General features: G+C 47.5%; 1 protein-coding gene and 1 long non-coding RNA gene across 4 annotated transcripts in view; one reads left to right on the top strand and one right to left on the bottom strand.

Annotated features, from left to right (window-relative positions):
- The window catches only part of LOC142582626 (AP-4 complex subunit epsilon-1-like), a 45,362-nt gene extending 35,383 nt beyond the window's left edge, over positions 1–9,979 (bottom strand). The window contains exons 1-7 of one of the 3 annotated variants that reach the window (XM_075692530.1): positions 9,748–9,979; positions 9,612–9,680; positions 9,399–9,522; positions 9,153–9,226; positions 8,917–9,038; positions 8,358–8,523; positions 6,827–6,990 (exon numbers count right to left, since the gene is read on the bottom strand). In XM_075692530.1, the coding sequence (XP_075548645.1) occupies positions 6,827–6,990; positions 8,358–8,523; positions 8,917–9,038; positions 9,153–9,226; positions 9,399–9,522; positions 9,612–9,680; positions 9,748–9,870 (842 nt within the window). In that variant the 5' untranslated portion in view covers positions 9,871–9,979. Of the gene's footprint in view, positions 1–6,826; positions 6,991–8,357; positions 8,524–8,916; positions 9,039–9,152; positions 9,227–9,398; positions 9,523–9,611; positions 9,706–9,747 lie in introns of all 3 variants that reach the window. The other 2 variants (XM_075692531.1, XM_075692532.1) reach the window with 2 other exon arrangements.
- Positions 9,980–10,171: 192 nt separating this feature from the next.
- Positions 10,172–17,993, top strand: LOC142582625 (uncharacterized). Its single transcript, XR_012828461.1, has 3 exons — positions 10,172–10,367; positions 10,447–10,522; positions 16,453–17,993. It is a non-coding gene; the product is annotated as an uncharacterized LOC142582625 (long non-coding RNA).
- Positions 17,994–19,912: the final 1,919 nt, after the last annotated feature.

The raw sequence follows: 19,912 nt of genomic DNA, 5'->3' as shown, positions 1-19,912 counted from the left end.
CTCGTAGCACCCTGTTGTAGCGATGCCGTAGCACCATGTCGAGCACGATCTCGTAGCACCCTGTTGTAGCGATGCCGTAGCGCCATGTCGAGCACGATCTCGTAGCACCCTGTTGTAGCGCTGCCGGTCGGGCACAATGACTGTAATGAGAGGATGATCGCTGCTTTCGCAGCGCCTGGTTCTGGCACAATGACTGGAATGCGAGGGTGATCCTTTGCGGTCGCATCGCCGCAGTCGCGCCTGGAAACACCTGCCGATGAGCGTTGCGGCGACGACGATCGGGCCAAAATGTCTGCCGCCCCGCCGCAGTCGCGCCGGCAAAACCACGTGTCGCAGGCGAAACGCAACAGACCGCCCCGCCGGGGGAAGGAGATCCCGATGGACAGGGGACTGCATCCGCTGTCCGGAGGGATGTCGCTCGATGATGCTCATAACCGAAGTCGGGCGTCCCTCGACGTTTCTTGAGCGCAGCGCACAGAGAAGGCCTCGTTCTCTAGTTCAGGTTCGCACGGGACACTGCAAAGTGACTTCGGGAGAGTTCACATTTTTGTTCTCGTTCCCGGCAAGCGTTAGAACTACGCTGAAACTCAACCGCTCAGTCAGCAAGCACGGCACAACCCTCACTAAGCCCTGCCAGGCTCTTTCCCCTTTTTATACCACTGCCTAGTTCCTTACAGTAGTCTAGCATCACTCAGAACGCGTCCACAAATTGAAAAATTGCACTAGAAAGCATATCATCACTTTGAAACACTAAACAAAAGCAATATGTTAAAAAAAAAATCCTGCCTCAGGAAGAAAAACATCAGTAACAAACAATTTTGAGGCTGATTCCTACGTTAGGGGCTTCGACTTAAGCCATCGGCGTTACCGTTGAGACTCCCCTTTTTGTAACGCACCTCAAAGGAATATTGTTGTAAAGCGAGGCTCCAGCGCAGGAGGCGGCCATTTTTGGGAGAGATGGTCTGCAGCCATTGGAGAGGGCAGTGATCCGTCTCAATGATAAACCTCGAGCCGGCTAGATAGCATGACAATTTCTGAACGGCCCACACGAGACATGCACACTCTTTCTCGGTGGCGCTATACGCCTGCTCACGACTGGTCAGCTTACGACTAGCATACAGGACGGGGTGTTCTACTTCTCCCTTTTCCCGTTGGCACAGTACAACGCCCATGCCTCGCTCACTAGCATCGCACTGAACAACGAACCCTTTTGTATAGTCTGGCGATCGTAGCACAGGCTGGTTTGTTAGGGCACTCTTTAGGGCGCTAAAAGCTCTTTCCTTTGTCTCGTCCCAGACGACTGTTTGAGGCTCTGTCTTTCTTAGAGCATCCGTCAGGGGAGCCGCGATATCAGAGTACCTAGGGATGTACCTCTGATAGTAGCCGGCGACACCCAAGAACGACCGAATATCGGTCTTGGTGCGCGGTTGCGGAAAGTCTCGCACAGCGGCCACTTTTATTTCAGAGGGGCGGCGACGACCCTGACCAATCACGTGACCGAGGTAGACAACCTCGGCCTGTGCTAACTGGCACTTAGGAGCCTTGACTGTCAAGCCCGCTTCGCGCAGGCGGGTTAGCACTGCCCGCAAGTGTGCCATATGCTCAGACCAGGATGCGGAGAATATCGCTACGTCGTCTAGATACGGTAAAGCGAATTCTTGCTGTCCCCGCAACACTTTATCCATGAGACTTGAAAAACAGTATGGCGCGTTCTTCAAACCAAAACTCAACACTTTAGGACGGAATGTTCCCATTGGTGAAATGAACGCCGCATACCTACTAGCCTCTTCTGTAAGTGGAACCTGCCAATAACCCCTGACAAGATCTAGGGTGGAAATAAACTGAGCGCTACTAACTTTCTCAAGGCGCTCCTCGATGTTAGGGATCGGATAAATTTGATCCTTAGTGATGGAATTAAGCCTGCGGTAGTCGACGCAAGGACGAGGTTCCTTGCCCGGTACCTCAACTAAAATCAAAGGGGAGGTATAATCACTCTCACCTGCCTCAATAACACCGAGCTGTAGCATTTTCTTTACCTCAGCCTCCATAATATCGCTCTGGCGGGGTGACACCCGGTACGCCTTGGATCGTACTGGCTCTGGGGAGGTAAGTTCTATGTCATGAGTAAGGACAGAAGTCCTACCAGGCCTCTCAGAGAACAGACCTTGAAACTCTTGTAATAGCTGGTGTAGTTCGGTTTTCTGCTCGGGCGACAGCGGTGCTTTACTGATAAGGTCACTAATGACTTGACCGGTGTCTTCCCTGTTCGTCACTGAGCCTAGTCCCGGAAGCTCGACCGGAAGCTCTTCAGGAACGTTTACCATCATGCACACCACTGCTTCCCTTTGTCTATAAGGTTTGAGCAGATTACAGTGGTAAACTTGCTGTGCTTTCCGCTTTCCTGGCAGACTTACCACGTAGTTAACGTCCGACAGTTTCTGAACAATTCGTGCTGGGCCCTCCCACTGCACGTCTAGTTTGTTGTTTAGCGATGTGCGCAATATCATGACCTCATCGCCCACCTCAAAACGACGGGCCCTGGCTGTCCGATCATAATAAACCTTGGCCCTCTGCTGGGCCTTTGTCATTGCTTCACCTGACAACTCCTGTGCCCTTTTTAAGCGTTCGAGGAGCTTAAGTACGTACTCCACCACGACTGGGTCGTCGCCCCTACCTTCCCACGATTCTCGAAGCATGCGAAGCGGAGATCGAAGCGAGCGACCGTACACCAGTTCAGCTGGCGAAAACCCCGTAGCCGCATGCGGCGCGGTCCTTAAAGCAAACATCACCCCAGGCAGACACAGCTCCCAGTCAGTTCGATGTTCAAAACACAACGCTCTCAACACGCGCTTCATGACGGAGTGGAGCTTCTCAACGGAATTCGACTGTGGGTGGTACACTGAGCTGTGTAACAGCTTTACCCCACACCTTTCGAGAAAAGTTGTCGTCAAAGCGCTAGTAAACACTGTGCCCTGATCTGATTGGATTTCCGCAGGGAAACCAACTCGCGCAAATATGGACAGTAGTGCATTAACTATCTCAACTGAGCTGAGTTCTTTAAGCGGCACTGCTTCAGGGAACTTTGTCGCTGGGCAGATCACAGTCAAAATGTGTCTGTACCCCGTGGCTGTTACCGGCAGAGGTCCCACAGTATCAATAACGAGCCGTCTAAAAGGCTCCGTAATGATAGGTACCAATTTCAACGGCGCCCTCGATTTGTCCCCTGGTTTGCCCACCCGCTGACAGGTGTCACATGACCTCACGAAATGGTCTGCGTCCCGAAAACACCCTGGCCAATAGTACTCTTGCAAGAGACGGTCCTTAGTTTTCTTAACTCCTAGGTGTCCGGACCACGAACCCCCGTGCGTCAAGCGCAACAGATCCTGACGATAGCATTGAGGCACGATCAGCTGATCGAACTCCACTCCTCGGCGGTCTAGATACTTCCGGTACAGGACTCCACCTCTTTCCACAAAACGCGCAGTTTTCCTGGCGATACCTTCTTTGACATTGCAGCGCACGTTTTCCAGGCTACCATCCTTCTTTTGCTCGGCTATCAAAGCCGACCGGCTGACTTTTAGCAACCTATCAAGTCCGTCTGACGTAGGCGCGATGAGCAAATCAGTAGATAGCTCTTCTAACTTTCCCGTGTCGGGCGTTTCCTCTCCAGTATCTGGCGCCTTTAACGTTACAGACTCAAGTTTATTCAGTTCGGGCGTGCTCTGAATATCAGCTTGCTGCGCCTCTGACCCTTTTTCGTTGTTTGATAACGTCGGCCCCGCAACTACCGCCTTTGCAGCGAGCTCCCGAACCTTCGATCTGGTTAAGGCCTGAACACTAGCTTCACCAAACAAAAGCCCCTTCTCGCGCAGGAGGTGATCGGACCTGTTTGAAAATAGGTACGGGTACTGGGGTGGCAGCATAGATGACACTGCCGCCTCCGTCTCAAGCGCTCCGAAAGGTCCTTCAATAAGCACTTTTGCTACCGGCAGACACACGCTATGAGCTTCCACGGCTTGCTTGATCCATGCGCACTCGCCCGTGAACATATGGGGTTCTACGTAAGACGGGTGAACTACATCCATCGTAGCTGCGGAATCGCGAAGCACTCGGCACTCTTTCCCGTTCACGAGGAGGTCTCGCATGTAAGGCTCGAGAAGCTTCATGTTCTCGTCAGTGCTGCCTATTGAAAAAAACACAACTTTTGGTGTTGTTTCCGGACACTGCGCCGAAAAGTGACCCGGCTTCTGGCACGTATAACAAACGCGCGCTTGCCTCATCTCGAACCGCTTTCTGCGTTCGGCTTCGGCTGCCGCCGTCTCCTTAGGTTCGGTCGCACTGCTTCCACTCGCATCCGCACTACGCGTGTTCCCCTTTGCTCTCATGGGTGTGAACTTCGGCCTCTCGAACTTCGAGCCAAATTCACCCTTTTGACCGTCCTTAGCTCCGCGAGCCCGACGCGTCACAAACTCCTCGGCTAGCTCAGCGGCTTTAGCCACCGTACAAACGTCTGGCCTATCCAAGACCCAGTATCGCACGTTCTCCGGTAACCGACTATAAAACTGTTCTAGCCCGAAACACTGCAGAACTTTATCGTGGTCACCAAACGCTTTCTCTTCTTTGAGCCACTCCTGCATGTTCGACATAAGCCTATACGCAAACTCTGTATATGACTCACTTTTGCCTTTCTCATTTTCCCGAAACTTCCGACGGAACGCCTCCGCAGACAGCCGGTACTTTTTTAGAAGACTCGATTTCACTTTGTCGAAATCCTCTGCTTCCTCTCTATCCAAGCGAGCGACTACGTCGGCCGCCTCGCCGGGTAACAAAGTGAGCAAGCGCTGTGGCCACGTTTCCCGAGAGAACCCCTGCTTCTCGCACGTTCGCTCAAAGTTAACCAGGAACAAACCAATGTCCTCTCCAAGCTTAAACGGCCGCATCAGGTCAGTCATTTTGAACAATACTCGTTCTCCTGCACCGTGTGCCTGACTTCCATTACGAGCGCGTTCCATCTCTATCTCGAGACGCTTCATTTCCAAAGCGTGTTGACGGTCACGCTCTTCTTTTTTCTCTTGTTGCTCTCGCTCTTTCTGTTCTTTAAGTTCGCGCTCCTGTCTTTTTGCAGTCTCCCTCTCCTCAATGGTCTCAAGGCATTCCGACAGCTCGTCATCCTCAGCCTCTAACTCAAGAATAGCCTTTAGCAGTTCTGGTTTTCTGAGTTTGTCCGAGACATCCAGACCCAACTCTCTTGCAAGCTCCAACAATTTCGGTTTGCGCAACGACTTCAAATCCATGGCTGCTCTGAATGCTGCTTTCTCTACTGCTTACTATTGTCTTGCCGCAAACTAACCCGGCAGCAACGACAACCACAATTACCAGCTCTGTTTCTGACACTAACAAAAGCCTGGCAAAGCTCAGAAGAAGAAAGTCCCGCACTCACCAAACCTCGCAGGCAGGAATTCCGCGCAGTCGTTCCGCTGCAGGCAACCAGTCATCACACAGGGCTCGTTGCACTGCTCCCGGATCGTCGATGAGCTGCTCAGCATACAGTCAACTGCATCTCTTCGCTGCTGGCCTCCGTTGTCGCGATCTCACCGCTGGCAGACAGTTGTTTGAAGTCGGAGGCGATCTCACCGCTGCCAACCAGATGTTTGGATCCCACCGCTGGTACGATCTGTTGTGAACTCGGCGCTGACGCCCGTGGTTGTACCTGGGTCGCAAGCCCCAAGGGTAGCGTTGGCCTGGCGGCCTGGGGTACAACTGGAAGCATCCGAAGGTCCCGGCAAAGCATGAGTCGACTGGTAACAACGAAACAACTTGTTTATTTTAACATCGCAAAGAGTTGGCGGTCAGGTTTGACCGAAGTAGAGAGACGGGAGAGCACTTCACTCAACAGAAGAAATCGGAGCCCTCCTTTTGGCGTCCGGGGCAGCTGTTTTTATACTCTCGCAGTTGAGGGCAAGAAGGAACCCCTCAAAAGACGAGCACGTGAATGTACAATGGGCTAATGGTGACGCACACTGTCGTAGCGCTGCCGTAGCACCATGTCGAGCACGATCTCGTAGCACCCTGTTGTAGCGATGCCGTAGCACCATGTCGAGCACGATCTCGTAGCACCCTGTTGTAGCGATGCCGTAGCACCATGTCGAGCACGATCTCGTAGCACCCTGTTGTAGCGCTGCCGGTCGGGCACAATGACTGTAATGAGAGGATGATCCCTGCTTTCGCAGCGCCTGGTTCTGGCACAATGACTGGAATGCGAGGGTGATCCTTTGCGGTCGCATCGCCGCAGTCGCGCCTGGAAACACCTGCCGATGAGCGTTGCGGCGACGACGATCGGGCCAAAATGTCTGCCGCCCCGCCGCAGTCGCGCCGGCAAAACCACGTGTCGCAGGCGAAACGCAACAACGTGGGAGGGTCCAACCCTCATGTGCTCGGGTACATGGTGTCGCAACGCACCAAACGCCTGCAGATGCAGACACCCCTGTGGGGTGAGGATCACCGAACCAAAAGCTCAGTACCACTGTAATAACAGTACAAGCTGTTTCCTTGCTTGGCTTCCAGCTATGTGTAAAGTTTCTACGTCAACAGGTAAATGTAGTGATAAGTGATAACGGGCCATAAGAACAGGAAGCTTCATTGCAAAAGCCAAACAGCAAAGTTTATGTTTGGCGTTCTTTCATAACTTCTAATTACTAAAGATACAAGGATTAGCAACATAACTTTTCTTAGCCTACAGCTTATCCAAACAAATATAAGTACAATAGCAAAAGCTTCAGCCACATGGAAGAAAGTCAGTAGCAGTAGAAATATGAGCAATACTTACTCTTTATCAAGCTGCAGATGACCCAGGGCACTGAGAATAGTCAGTTGGAGCCAAGGTGCTGAGATTCCTCCGAACTCGTAATCACTGTGCACCCTCTTCAACCTGAGTTGACTTAGCACATCCAGCAACGGGGAGCACAAGTGACCAATTTCACCACCATTGTCCTGTTATTCCAAGATGAAAACAAGGGTCAAGAATACAGTTTTTCAATTGGATGTACGAATAGTGAAATTTTCTAATAAAATTGAATATCCCCCCAGAAATCGAAGAACATTCAGATATAAGATAGAATACCAATTATTTCTGCTTTCTAAACAAACTTTCTAAATAGATATAAAGGTTCTGTGGAGTCCAGTTGGAAATAAAAATGACTCATTTACATTATCCAGGGAAAACGGGGGGAAGGCGGGAAATGGAAATTCAAGACAATGAGCAATATGTGAACAAAGCGAAAGCAAGAGCAAACATTTCGACAAGTGGACTTGCCTCCTTCAAGATGAAAAGCATATGTTGCCTTGAAGAAGACAAGTCCACTTGTCAAAATGTACACTGTTGCTTTCCCCTTGTTCACGTTTTGCTCGTCGTCATTTATGTTATGTGATACATATCTGGCTTTTAACAACTAAATGTCAAGTCAACTGAGAGGCTTGTAGATAGGAAACAACAGAAAAGTGAGCATAATGGTGCATTAATGACTACAATGGTAATGACATAATGACCCCTTACATAAGTCTTTCTCCCTGTAGACTACAATAACTGTTGTCCCTTGTAATGTTCAACAACCTCACTAGCGAATTCTCAAAATGAATACAAATTGAATAGCAAATTTATTCGTATTCACAATTTCAGATAATTATTATTCCCTGTTTTTCATTTCATAATGAAAGCTAGAGCACTTTTTAATCCAGGCTGAGTAGTAGTGTTGCTCTTCTTTCTCCACACTGTTGATATTTTCTGTATATCCTTGTCTTCTGCAAGATTTAAACTGTTTTATTTCCTGTTTGAGCCCATGTACAATGTTTACTGTAACAGTAATGATGTATTTATGTGCAGTTATATATATTTGATTATTGTTCTATTGTGTTTTGCCTACCCACTGCTGTTTGATCCATGGCCATGGTATAGACCTCATCAGGAAGCACAATTCCACCATCTTATTTACACAATTATAGTTAATTATCTAGATAACTAATGAATTAGAATTCTAATTGGCAAGGTGTCTGATTGACAGGAAGTTGTACAAATGAGTATGACTAAATAAATAAATAAATAAATAAATCATGTTGAAGAAGGAAAATCAGTGAAATACAGCAGCCGGGACCATCTGCTAAATGTTCGTAAAGGTGTGTGTGTGTGTGTGTGTGTGTGTGTGTGTGTGTGTGTGTGTGTGTGCGTGCGTGCGTGCGTGCGTGCGTGTATTAGACTTGTCATCCCACAGCTGCCCAGGCTGATATATATATACTATAAGCACATGGCTTCAAGCTAGCATGCCTCAGAAGTCGTTATCAAAGGTGAAGAGAAAAGCTTTTACCTTTGCACATGCTCGTATACATTGAGCTGCTGATGACACTACATTGATTTCAGTGTCAGCTAGTCCTTTTTCCAAGATTCGCACAGGGGCCAATGGAATCTGAGTGGAACCACACTGGGAGTAACAGTGCTGAAGAGTTACGAGGGCTGCTTTGCGCACTGCAGAGCTGAAAACAAAGTAGCATCAATGTGGACAGAGAATATGAGGGATTTGTTGTCATCCAACAGGTTTTCTTGGAGATTAGGCTAGTTAGAACATTATGCAATGAGACTAAAAATCACTTCTGTGTTCTGCAGAAATGATTTGCCAGAATACAAACAGGTGGCCTCATACTTACTCCGGAGCCTTGCGAAAAATGGAAAGTTTACATTTTGTCCCCATGACATCATAGATGATACAAATATTTCTAGCTTTACCAATGACGTGAAACAAAACTGTGCAGGCAAGGTTTTCACAGAACATACAAAGCAGTCTGCTTTTGTATTGTGTGATATGATACACATGCAACTTAGCTAGGTGTTTTCGATCATGCACAACTCCTCAGTGTACTTAATATTACCTGTAATGCTTTGTCTTCTCAATGACGAGTGGCTCAACAGCCAAGGCAAATTCACCGTGAATAAGTTTCGGTATGATTTCAAGTGCCATGACAACGACAAGGGAAACTTTGCTTGCCAGGTCCTGCAATGATCATGTGTTTAATGCACGCGTTTATTTGTTTCACCTATAACCACTTCCTGTCTTTTTCCTCTTTTTTTTTAGACCGAACCGTTTGTATACAGTCGCGTTGCTTACCCTCTGAATGCTGTTGATTAAAAGTACAACCAGCTCGTGACTCGGATCCAAGAACACGGTCGTTGCCAGATAACCTGAAAACGGGCATTCTTGTGGTGGTTACATCTAAACAAGCTGTCCAATATAGATTAGTTGAGTAATTCAATAAAATAATAAAAAGGCAGGTGATCACTGACATAACGTATGTCTCAGGCGATTGTGCAGTTGAAGATAAGGAAGGAAAGCAGGTGAATGAATCTTATTTACCTATCAGCTTTTGGTTGAGTTGTCCTTGCTGCAGAAGCTTGACGGCATGAACATATGCGAACGGCGTTGGATGCCCCAACATTTCCAGGTACATAGCCTGAAGGAGGTACTCCTCTATACGATCCTGTCGAAAAGACAATGCAATTGGACGATGAAACACCCCATAGCGAACCATCAGTGCGCTCCCATCTATGAAAGCAACATATTTCTTACCGTTTTTGAATAATCTTTCATGTCTTGCTCTAACGCCGACAGTTTCCTGGCAATGATTTCGTTTTCATCCTTCAAAAACAACACAAACTGGCATCTGCACAAGAATTTTCTTTTCTGAAGCTAAAGTGAAACTCACCTCTTTCGATGCGGCAGAGGCGATATCCAGCGTGAAGTCTTGCAGAAGAAACTCTCCCCTCAGAATGTTCCGGCTTACGTAAGCCTGGAGAGAATTCACTGTCTTTTCGACTATTTTAGACATTGTGCAATATGTTTCATTGGTTTATTATTTCTACGCGGCCAAAGGAGCAAACAGCAACGCACCAACACCAACAACTGGAGGCAGACATATTTGTTATTGTTGCCACGCCTATTGCACAGTCGGCTATTTTATGTTCACTGCTTTGATATTTGTTAAATATGTATAAGAATATAATAACACGCAATAACACTTTCTTTATTGTTTTCGATTTTATTACATCGACGATGAATCACGGTACAACGCCGTTTTTATTGTACCGTTTTGACGTAGAAGAGAAAGTGTCTGCGTTCACCCGGTCGACGGAACGCAGGCGTTAGGTTCACCCAAACGTCACGTCCGGGATGTCGCATTTATTCTTTGTTTTTCGTGTCCGTGATGTCACATCCGTCTTTGGTTTTTGGCGCCAGAATGGCAAGCTCAAAGGTGAGCTACGCTCGAACAACTGGACAAAGATGTGGATCGTTTATTTTTTGGGGCTTGTGCTAGCGTAAGCTATCGTAAGTACTTCACTTTTCCATTCGATGTGCCTCTACTATGCAAACCTACGCTTTCGGCTGCCTGATACTTCATTTCCAGGTTCCTTACCAGCTTATTTTCCTTGTGACGCATCCCGCGGACCGCCGCACCGATCAACCAGTGCTACATTGTACTGGTAAGAGCCTTTTTCACAATCACTTAAACGTAACATTACCTGGTTACGGTGCTGCTACACGGCAGAATGTGCAAATGGCAGATGACCCAAGTGCGTCATGTGCGCGCAATTGTTTAGAGAAAATAAAGAGTATTCATCATTTATCTCGCAATGTAAACGCACATTCCTGACACATGGTTCAGGTCTGCCGTCCGCCGACTAAGGGCGGTAGTGAAGGAAGTCGCTAAATGAGTGCTTTGCGGCGTCATTGCACGCGCGGGAAACAGCGTTCGTTTACATAGTAATATGAGCCTTTACATAGCAATATCGCTGCGCTGTCAACAGCCATTCTCTGGTAACCTTTCTCCGCAGCGTAACGCTCGAGTGCTCTGTGCAGATGTGACAAAGGTTGTGTATGCGGTCGGTGTTTGTGATTTTCTAGAAAGAAGCTTCATTACAAAGTGCATGATCAGGCTGCGTGGTCGTCCATTCTACTAGAGCGGGACAATCAATAAACGATACAAGCATGGACATACACATGCTGTTGCCAAATAACCCTTATGGTGGGTCCATTTAATAGTGGTGATTTAATCGTGGATGAAGACTGGGATGTTCTCTTTATGTGCTTGCTTCAAAGTAGGATAAATCGAAACGTGGCCAACAAATTTTACTAGTGTTATAAGGTTTTGTGAGAAAGGGTGTTGTGTATTGCTTTGTAACGAGTGACTTTTAAGAGTGTGACATTGTCTCCCATCGCACGTGTATATCCCGGCTGGAAGTTATGTTCATGTGCTCAACAATGCTTCAGGAACCCTCTGAGCGCTTACAAGTTGATATTACAGCCACTTGTGAATTCTGGTCCTAATGTAAGCATTAAGGGGTTTTAGCACTCCTCTTAGTGATAACCTTAGACGTTAATTCTATAGTGTATATTGTTAACTGACAAGCTGGGTCTGGTAAGTTTTACATCTTGACACTAAGAACCTGTGGCATGATGAGTTTGCGCAAAAGAACAGTGTAGGTGCCATCATATATACATTCATTGTCATTCACGCAGACTATTGGAGGGACTCCAATCTACATTAAGTACAGCGCAATCGGCGCCAGTACCAGTGGTTGCTCAATGTGTGGTTTGGAATTTACGCCAGTGCAATAATCAGTACCATCTTCAATCACGCACTGACTGGACAGCGTTATGTGAACAATATCCTTGAAGGAGTGGTTGATGAGTTTCTCAGCAAAGTCCCGCTGTCACATCTTCCACTTCTGCTGTATCAGCAAGATGGGCCACCTGCATGCAGCAGCAGCCGAGCACGAAACTGGTTGGGTGCTACTTTTCAAATAGATTGGAAGGCACGAACCTGTAAATAGGCCGGCTAGGTCACCTGACCTCTCTCCGTTAAGTTTCTTTCTTTGGGGTTATATGAAAGATTGTGCCGGACGTCAGATTAGACGAATGTCAGATTAGTTCAAGGTAAGGATAATGGATGTCTGCCATAGAATTCCGGCATCGGTCATCAAGAAAGCCACTAAAGGTGTGATAAAATAGACAGTACTGCGTAGCTGCAAAAGGAGACCTATTTGAACACGTCCGCTAGGCTGATGTTCAACGGGGCTTATGTATTAATAGATAGTAAGAGCACACAGTTTTTTTTTTTTTTTTTTTTTTTTGTCTGTGTGTGTGTGTGTGCCGACATTCTGATTGCCAGTTCGGCTCATAGAAGCGGTATATTTAATTTCGTGAACGCATTGGTTTTGCCTTTTCTCTACAAGTTGGTCGCTTTCCAGTGTGTTTATTTCGCTTTTATTTGTTGACACGAACCTGTTTTTGCAGCACGTATACACTTTCATGAAAAATAAGATGCTCACTTTATATTGGCTTTGGTCCGAAGCAAGTTTCTGGTGTGAAATATAATTCTGGTGTGAAATATAACTTCGCCCGCACTCTTTCGATGCGGTGCGAGCAAAGTCTGGATTTTGAAACATTCTGTGCCTATTACATTGCTCTTCACATTTCGTGTGTGGTCAGAGCTGCACTTTGGCTGCGTTATCAAGGTGCTTTTGTTATCATTTATCAGTCGGCCTTGAGAGAGAGATAATAAGTGTGATGTAGAGAGAAAGGAGTAGCTGCGAAGCTGCGAAACCTGCTGTTGGGGCTCCTTCCGTACCATTATCAAGGTGGTGCGCTGTCTCTTCGGGTTCGCGATAGGCAATGCAGTTACTTTCAATCAGCTTATTTGAGGGCACTGCTTTATGATGCGGGTGAGAGTTCACTCACATGGTGTTTTTCATAGTTCGTGAGGTTATTTTCCAGTCGGTAAAATTGTACGCAATTAGTATGTGGCTGAAAACACTGCAGTTAGATGTCATTTTGGGATGCCAACAAATGCCTCATTGACACTTTGAAAATTATGAGAGTACTTCTCGAGTTAGATAATTGTAATTACCAAATTAAATCTCAGTAACGAAAGAATTACTGGCTACTACTCCACTTTACTGGAAACAATATGCACTAGGTTTTCTTCGAGTAACGGAACTGTTTTTTTTTTTTTTTTTTTTTTTTTTAATCTTAGTGCATGATAGCTGTGGAACACTCTCTCTCTTCATCCCTATACCCCTTTCCCCAGTGCAGGGTATAAAAACGGACATGTGTCTGGTTAACCTCTCTGCCTTTCCTCTCTTTTATTTCTCTCTCTCTATAATTCACTCAGTAACCGTAATGAAGCCAAGCCAGATTCACTCGAAATCAGAATCAACAGCAGTCATGTGCGGCAGCACTTATGCTCGGACTAGCAGAAAAATAAGAGAGGCTGCAGTTTTCCAGAAAGGCGAAGCAGTGTTAGTGATAGCCAAGGATGCGACAATTACACGGAGGAAGATTACACCAGCAAGGGGACTCAGGCTGTGAAATTGAACTGTCTCCTACTATGAGGTCTTGTATATACTTAGCGCCGTCACTTCAGTGCTCAAGTCTTCGAGGTCAAGCGAAGTTTCTTGAAGTGCAAGAAATATATATATATATATATGTATCGTAAGGAATTGCTTTATTCCAGCCAAGCTCGGACTGCTACCTCGAGGATTAAACTGTGCTGCTGGTGATGATATATGCAGATGGAAAAGATGTGCAGATGATGAAGTTGAAAGTCAGGCATGTGTTGTGCCCATGCTAATTCTCTCTCACTGTGGAAGCGGCCGCCTGGCAGCGCGTAAGTACTATAAAATGCGTCAAGTATTTGATTTTAAGCGGGAGACATGCACTATCTCTGTGCCACAGCAACGGGAATCGGGTGGCGTTCTAACAAGCGAGACATGGTAATTGACAGGTGATGTCTGCTCAATGACCGTGGAAAGTCGAATAAAACACTAGAAATTTTTTGCATAAGCCAGGAATGCACACAGGAGTCCAAAGAACTTCGTCACCAGGAGAAAAAGTCACAGCACAGTGGGTCCAGTCATAACGAAACTTGCGAGCGTCCTGGGAGACGCCGGTGTTAAGCAGGGCGAGGCGTCTGCACTCTGCGAGGCGAGACACAAACTGTTCCAAGAAAGGAACTGATGGGGGTACAGGAGTCGAAAGGAATGATACATCAAGAATGAAACTTGGTGAACAGCCATAGATGAAGCAAAAATGTTAAAAGCCAGTAGTACGTTGCGTAGCCATGTTATAGGCGAATGTCATGAACAGCAGGATTGCATCCCCGTTCGTGTGGCCAGGGTGGATGTACGTACATCGCAATCATGTCAGAGAGGGTATGGTGAAATAACTCCGTCAACCTTTTTGGTCTGCGGATGGTAACTGGAAGTAGTCTTGCAAATTGTGTTAGAGGCGCACAGAACTTCCGTAAGGAAAGAAGAGAGGAAGACTGCTGCGGTCACTGAGGAGAACGCGCGGAGCGCTGCAGTGTAAGATAATGTTGTGTAGAAAGAAATTGGCGATTTCAGCAGCAGTCCCGGATGGTAGAGATGCTGTCTCCGCATAGCGTGTTGGTCTATGGCCATTGCAATCCAACAATTTCCATGTAAGGTCATGGGAAGAGGACCGTACAAGTCTATTCCAACTACTTCAAAAGGCGAAGCGGGACAATGCAGAGGTTGTAAAGAGCCAGAAGGAGCTGTTGGGTTTGCTTTGACAATGAACGCAGGGTGCAACATACTTCGCAACGGCTGAAGATGGGCCAGGCCAGGAGCAGCGACTTCATATTCTGTTGTAAGTCTTGTGGTAGCCTAGATGACCAGTCGTCGCATGATCGTGAAAGGCTTCAAGCACCTCACATTGCAGAGAACATGGTATGACCGGGACCCATTTGTTGCCATCGATCTGATAAATGTTACGAAGTAAAACCCCATTGTGCAGCTTGAATTGATTAAGTTGTCGACGAAGTCTGGCATTTGGAGGCGACGAAGAATCTTCCATGCGTTGGAGAATAGTTCAGCAGTATGGGTCGACGCGTTAGTGGGACACAAGGACAGATGGGCTGTCATGTCTTAGCCATTCGAGGGTTACAATGGGTAAAGCCGATGAAGAGGACTCGGGACGTACACAATCATGGAGAGGTTATGGTGAATCGTCATGATTCGGCAGAGGGTAGCAAGAGAGAACATTGGTGTCTTGATGCTTCTTTGCAGCCCTGTAGGTGAGATTGAAATCGTACTCCTGTAGGTGAAGCACACAGCAACCCAGGTGACCTGATAAATTCTTTAGCGATGAAAGCCAGCACAGTGTGTTATGGTCGGTAACGACTGTGAAATGGCGGCCATGAAGACATGGGTGAAATTTTTGCACTGCCCAACAGCAAGGCACTCCTGCTTGGTTATGGTGTAGTAATTTTCTGCACTGGTTAGTGCACGACTAGCATAAGCAATTACTCGTTCGCGGAATGTGTTGTCACATTGCAGTAGAATGGCACCGAGACTGACAGCTAGCGTCGGTGTGAAAGATGGTGGGCGCGGTCGGATCAAAGTGGCACAGTACTGGGTCTGACGTCAGGGCATGTTGCAAAAGCAGGAAAGCATGTTCACATTCGTCGGACGAAACAAAGGGCGCATTACTGGCGAGGAGTTGATGGAGCGGGGACGTAAACGTAACGAAGTTGCATATGAAGTGTCGGAAGAAGCAAGTCCAGGAAAACTGTGCATGTCTTTTTGACGCAGTGGACACAAAATTCGAAGATGGCAGTAAGCTTCTCGGGGTCCGGTTGAATACCTTCTTTGCTGACTATGTGCCCCAGAACTTTGATGGCCTTGCTGGCCAAACTGCATTTGTGTGTGTGTGCGTGTGTGTGTGTGCATGCGCACGTGTGCGTGTGCTGAGCTGCAAACCAGCATTTGCAAGACAGGCAAGGACTTCATCAAGATGTTGCAAATGTTGTGAGAACATGGTTGAAAACACAATGTCGTCGAGATAGCACAGACAGGTTTTCCATTTCAAGCCACACAAGACTTATCGATCATGCGTTCGAATGTGGCAGGCACATTGCAGAGTCCAAAAGGCATCGCACTGAACTCGTAGAGCCCATCAGGGGTAGCAAATGTCGTTTTTGCTTTGTCGGATTTGGACGTCGGTATTTGCCAGTAGCCTGGTCTAAAGTCAAGGCTAGAAATATATTCAGCACCGTGGAGTGAATCTAGTGCATCATCCATCCGTGACACGGGGTAAACATCTTTGCGCACGATTTTGTTCAGCGCACAGTAATAGACGCAAGAACACACTGAGCTGTCTTCGTGACAATTGCAACGACATGAGTGTCAACAGCTCAAGTGACAGTTGACCCACGAGGCAACAGTTGGGGTTCGATTTGGTTTATTGCAGTAAGCAATGCAGACCCCCTCAGAGAAGCGAATAAGGCCAGGGGTAATCAGAATTGCTCGAGATAGGGTATGGTCATAGGGTAGAATGAATACGCCGCCATCCACAATGTTACAGGAGTTGACACCTATAATCTCTTCTCTAGGTGGCCAAAGAACGCAATCGGAAGAGGTGATGAGACAAATGCGTTCTTCGAGGTTAGGAAGAGAACTGCCAGTGGCATCCAGTTGTGTGAGGTGCTGACGACAAGAGATAGAAGCGAACGCCAAAGATAAGAAGTCCCACCCCAAGATGAGTTCATGGGTCACTCACGAAATACCGCAAAAGCAATGTGGTGAAGAATTTAGTCTATGGACACACGAACAGTACACGGTGCGAATGGACGAATAATAACGTTGGTCGCTGCACAAAGGCCGGAGTAAGGCAATTCTTGTGTTTTATAAAGTCCCGAACAGTCACATGGCAATAATCGCCAAGCGTCTTGTAACAGGGAGCCACCTCAGAATTGCACCAAACAAAGATGATGGATGCAGCCAGTCTTGCCAGATAACTACATTTTGACTATTCTGTATTGTTTGCATTTTTTGTGCAAAAGGAATTCTCGCAGAGAGTTTTATCTTCAGTGGCCTTCAGTTGACATCATCTGCTACAACTAGCACATAAGTTAACTCCATAGCACCACTAGGATGGAGACATTGTGTCGTGGGATGCTTCCTTAAAAGTGGACAAGAAGATTCTAAAGGAAAAGTGTGAGATGGTCACAGTAATAACCAAGGCATTTGGCATGGGAATGACCCAGCTATGAAGGTATTATCAGATGTGGACAAGCATATAATACTAAATGGCGCCTTGCACGAGCCCCAAGTGTCAAATGTAATGAGTATTGTGCATTGAAAGGGCCAAAAATGTTTTGTACATGCAAGGGAACACTATGGGCATTTGATAGCAGTTGCTTAGATGTACTACATTAACAGGAACCAAACAAACTCCCTTAGACATAAGCATGCAGCAAATTCAAGGACTAGATGAAGCTTCAAAGAAGTAACTGCATTTCATGTAGGATAGGTGTGAATGACCTTTGTGCATGAGATCAGTGACAAAAACACTAAATGAATGCAGTACAGTGTCTGTATCATATCTTGTGCAGACCAAACTAGCCTGGCGTTTCAGCGTTCCTTGTCAGTTCATTTAAATAGGTACTACATTGTTCAAAGTGCAATATTGTTCTACAAAACATAATATGCAAGATGTAGCATGCTAACCCTCGTGGCTCAACAACTACTGAACCGAAACCTCAATGAGCAGTGAAGCTTCCTTGTAATTTTCATCGTAACCATACTTTTGCTCTTGAAAGTGAACCTCTTTAGTGAATTTGCTTGTGTATTAATTTTTCTTTAGGCAAGTATTTTTTATACATGTTAATGTCTCAATCCTGCTTTCTCTTTCCGGAGCTAAACAAAATGCCTCTTATTTCAATTTGATCTTTTGACCTAGGAAGCCATCATCTGGTGCTGTGTACAGCAAGCACATGCTTCGGGCAAGGAGGGAGCCAGCACCATATCTACATCAGCAAGAACCTCGGTGCTCAAAATAAACATTTTCTGTGCAAATAACTGTCTTTTTATACTTCCAGCATGAATTAATAAAGTTTCTTTTGCCTTCACATGCAGGAAGGTTTATAGGAATAAATAGTGACTGTTGAATGCCCAGCAAAAGCCTTGAAGCCATTTTACTTGTACAGTGATAAAGTACATGTGTACTTGAACTTGATAGTACAGAAACGAAAGGCAAAGTAGTAGTAGTAGTAGTAGTATAAGACTTTTATTCAGCCAAAAATTACAGGCCGAGCATATCAACCGCCTGGGTGGCCAGTCGACGCTGTTCTTCTTCACCTTCAGCGCCAAGCCAGTCGAGCCAGGTGGTGATGGAAAGTGAAGGGGGAGGATAGGAACTTGATTGCTGAGCAGCCGGACAGTAGAATAGGCAATGGGATAGGTCTGCATAAGTAGAGGGGCAGTTGGGACAGGAGGGGTCGGAGCGATAGCGATAGAGAAAGAGGCGGGAAGGGGTTACCAGTGCATTCATTTGGATGTGCCGCAGAAGGCGAGCCTCCGGCACAGTGAGTGATGGATGAGGGGGAGGGTAGAGGCGCTTGTCGAGACGGAGTTGGAGGTAAACTTCCTTGATAGTGCGGCGCAGGGAGAGTCCCCCAGAATCCTGCGAGGGCCCCGACCAGGGGATCAACGGTGCCCGGTTAAAAACGTCACGGGCGAGCTGATGGGCCAGCTCATTGCCGTCAATCCCCGAATGCCCAGGGACCCAGCGGAGGAAAACGGTGGAAGGTTGCAATGCGGAGACCGCTCGTTCGACCTCTTGTTGGAATGAATGGGGTAGGGTGCGGTTTTGTATGTGGCGAATGGCGGCTTGGGAATCGGTGTATATCGTGTACTCTGGGAGCGAGGGCAGGGAGGGAAATGATTGTAGGGCATGTACAATGGCAAGGACCTCGAGAGATAGTGCATCCGGAGGGTGTAGGTACGGCCCACTCGTGTGAGTTTCAGGTGCTGGGAGGTGGGGATGGTAGATAGCGTAGCCGCAGGAACCTCGAGGGGCTATGAAAGAGGCATCCGTGTAGGCTACTCCCTGGGTAGTAAAGAGGGGGGAATGATGCTGCGCGGCTGCGTGACGACGGCCGGCATGCAGGACAGGGGACATATTGGACGGCAGGGGGAGAATGCGAAGATTGGGCGCCGGGGTGGATTTTGGAGAGGTAAAGGAGGAAACGGGAATGGGAGAGATACCCGCCTGGGCCAGTAACCACTGACCCTGACGGGTAAGAGAAAGCCGGGCAAGCTGGGAGTCACGGTGGAGAGAGAGAAGAGAACGAAGAGGATGGAAGAGGCCTGTGGCAAAGAGCTTAGCAGTGGAGGTGGTGATAGGGAGGTTGAGAGCTGCCTTGTAGAGGCCCACAAGGGCGGTCTCGAGGGTGTTAAGCTGAGTGGGGGTGAAGGAAACGTAAGGCACAAAGTACAGGAACTTGTTGAGGGCGAGCGCATGGGCAACTCGGCACGAATGAGCCTCGTAGAGGCCCGAGCGCCGAGTGACCACGCGCCGCAGGAGGTGAGTTACCGAGTGACAAGTCCTGACAGCATGGTATAGAGCTTGCACATTCTTGGCTGCATGCAACGGGAAGCCAAGAACTTTGCATTGGGGGACAATAGGAATGGGAGAGCCGGAAAGATGGAGGGAGATTAGGGCGTTGTGGGAGCGCTGGTATGAGGAGTAGTTAAGAAGGAGAAGCTCGGATTTCTCCGGAGCAGGTGACAAGCCAGCAGTGGAGAGAAAGGAGTTGATGAGATCGAGGCCACGTTGCAGGGTGTCCTGTACGTGACCGGGAGAACCAGACGAACACCAGAGGGTGATGTCGTCGGCATAAAAGATGTGCTGGAGGTCAGGAATCTGGGCTAGTTGGGAGGCGAGAGGGGTCATAGCAAGATTAAAAAGGATAGGAGAGAGAACAGCACCTTGAGGAGTGCCACGGGTGAGCGGGTGAAGGCAAAGTAACGCAAAATGCTTGGGGCAGCAGTCGTATAAATGGTAGATGA

This window comes from Dermacentor variabilis, chromosome 5 (genome assembly GCF_050947875.1).
Source record: "Dermacentor variabilis isolate Ectoservices chromosome 5, ASM5094787v1, whole genome shotgun sequence".
Classification (NCBI taxonomy): Eukaryota; Metazoa; Arthropoda; class Arachnida; order Ixodida; family Ixodidae; genus Dermacentor; species Dermacentor variabilis.
This window is presented reverse-complemented; position numbering and strand designations above follow the sequence as displayed.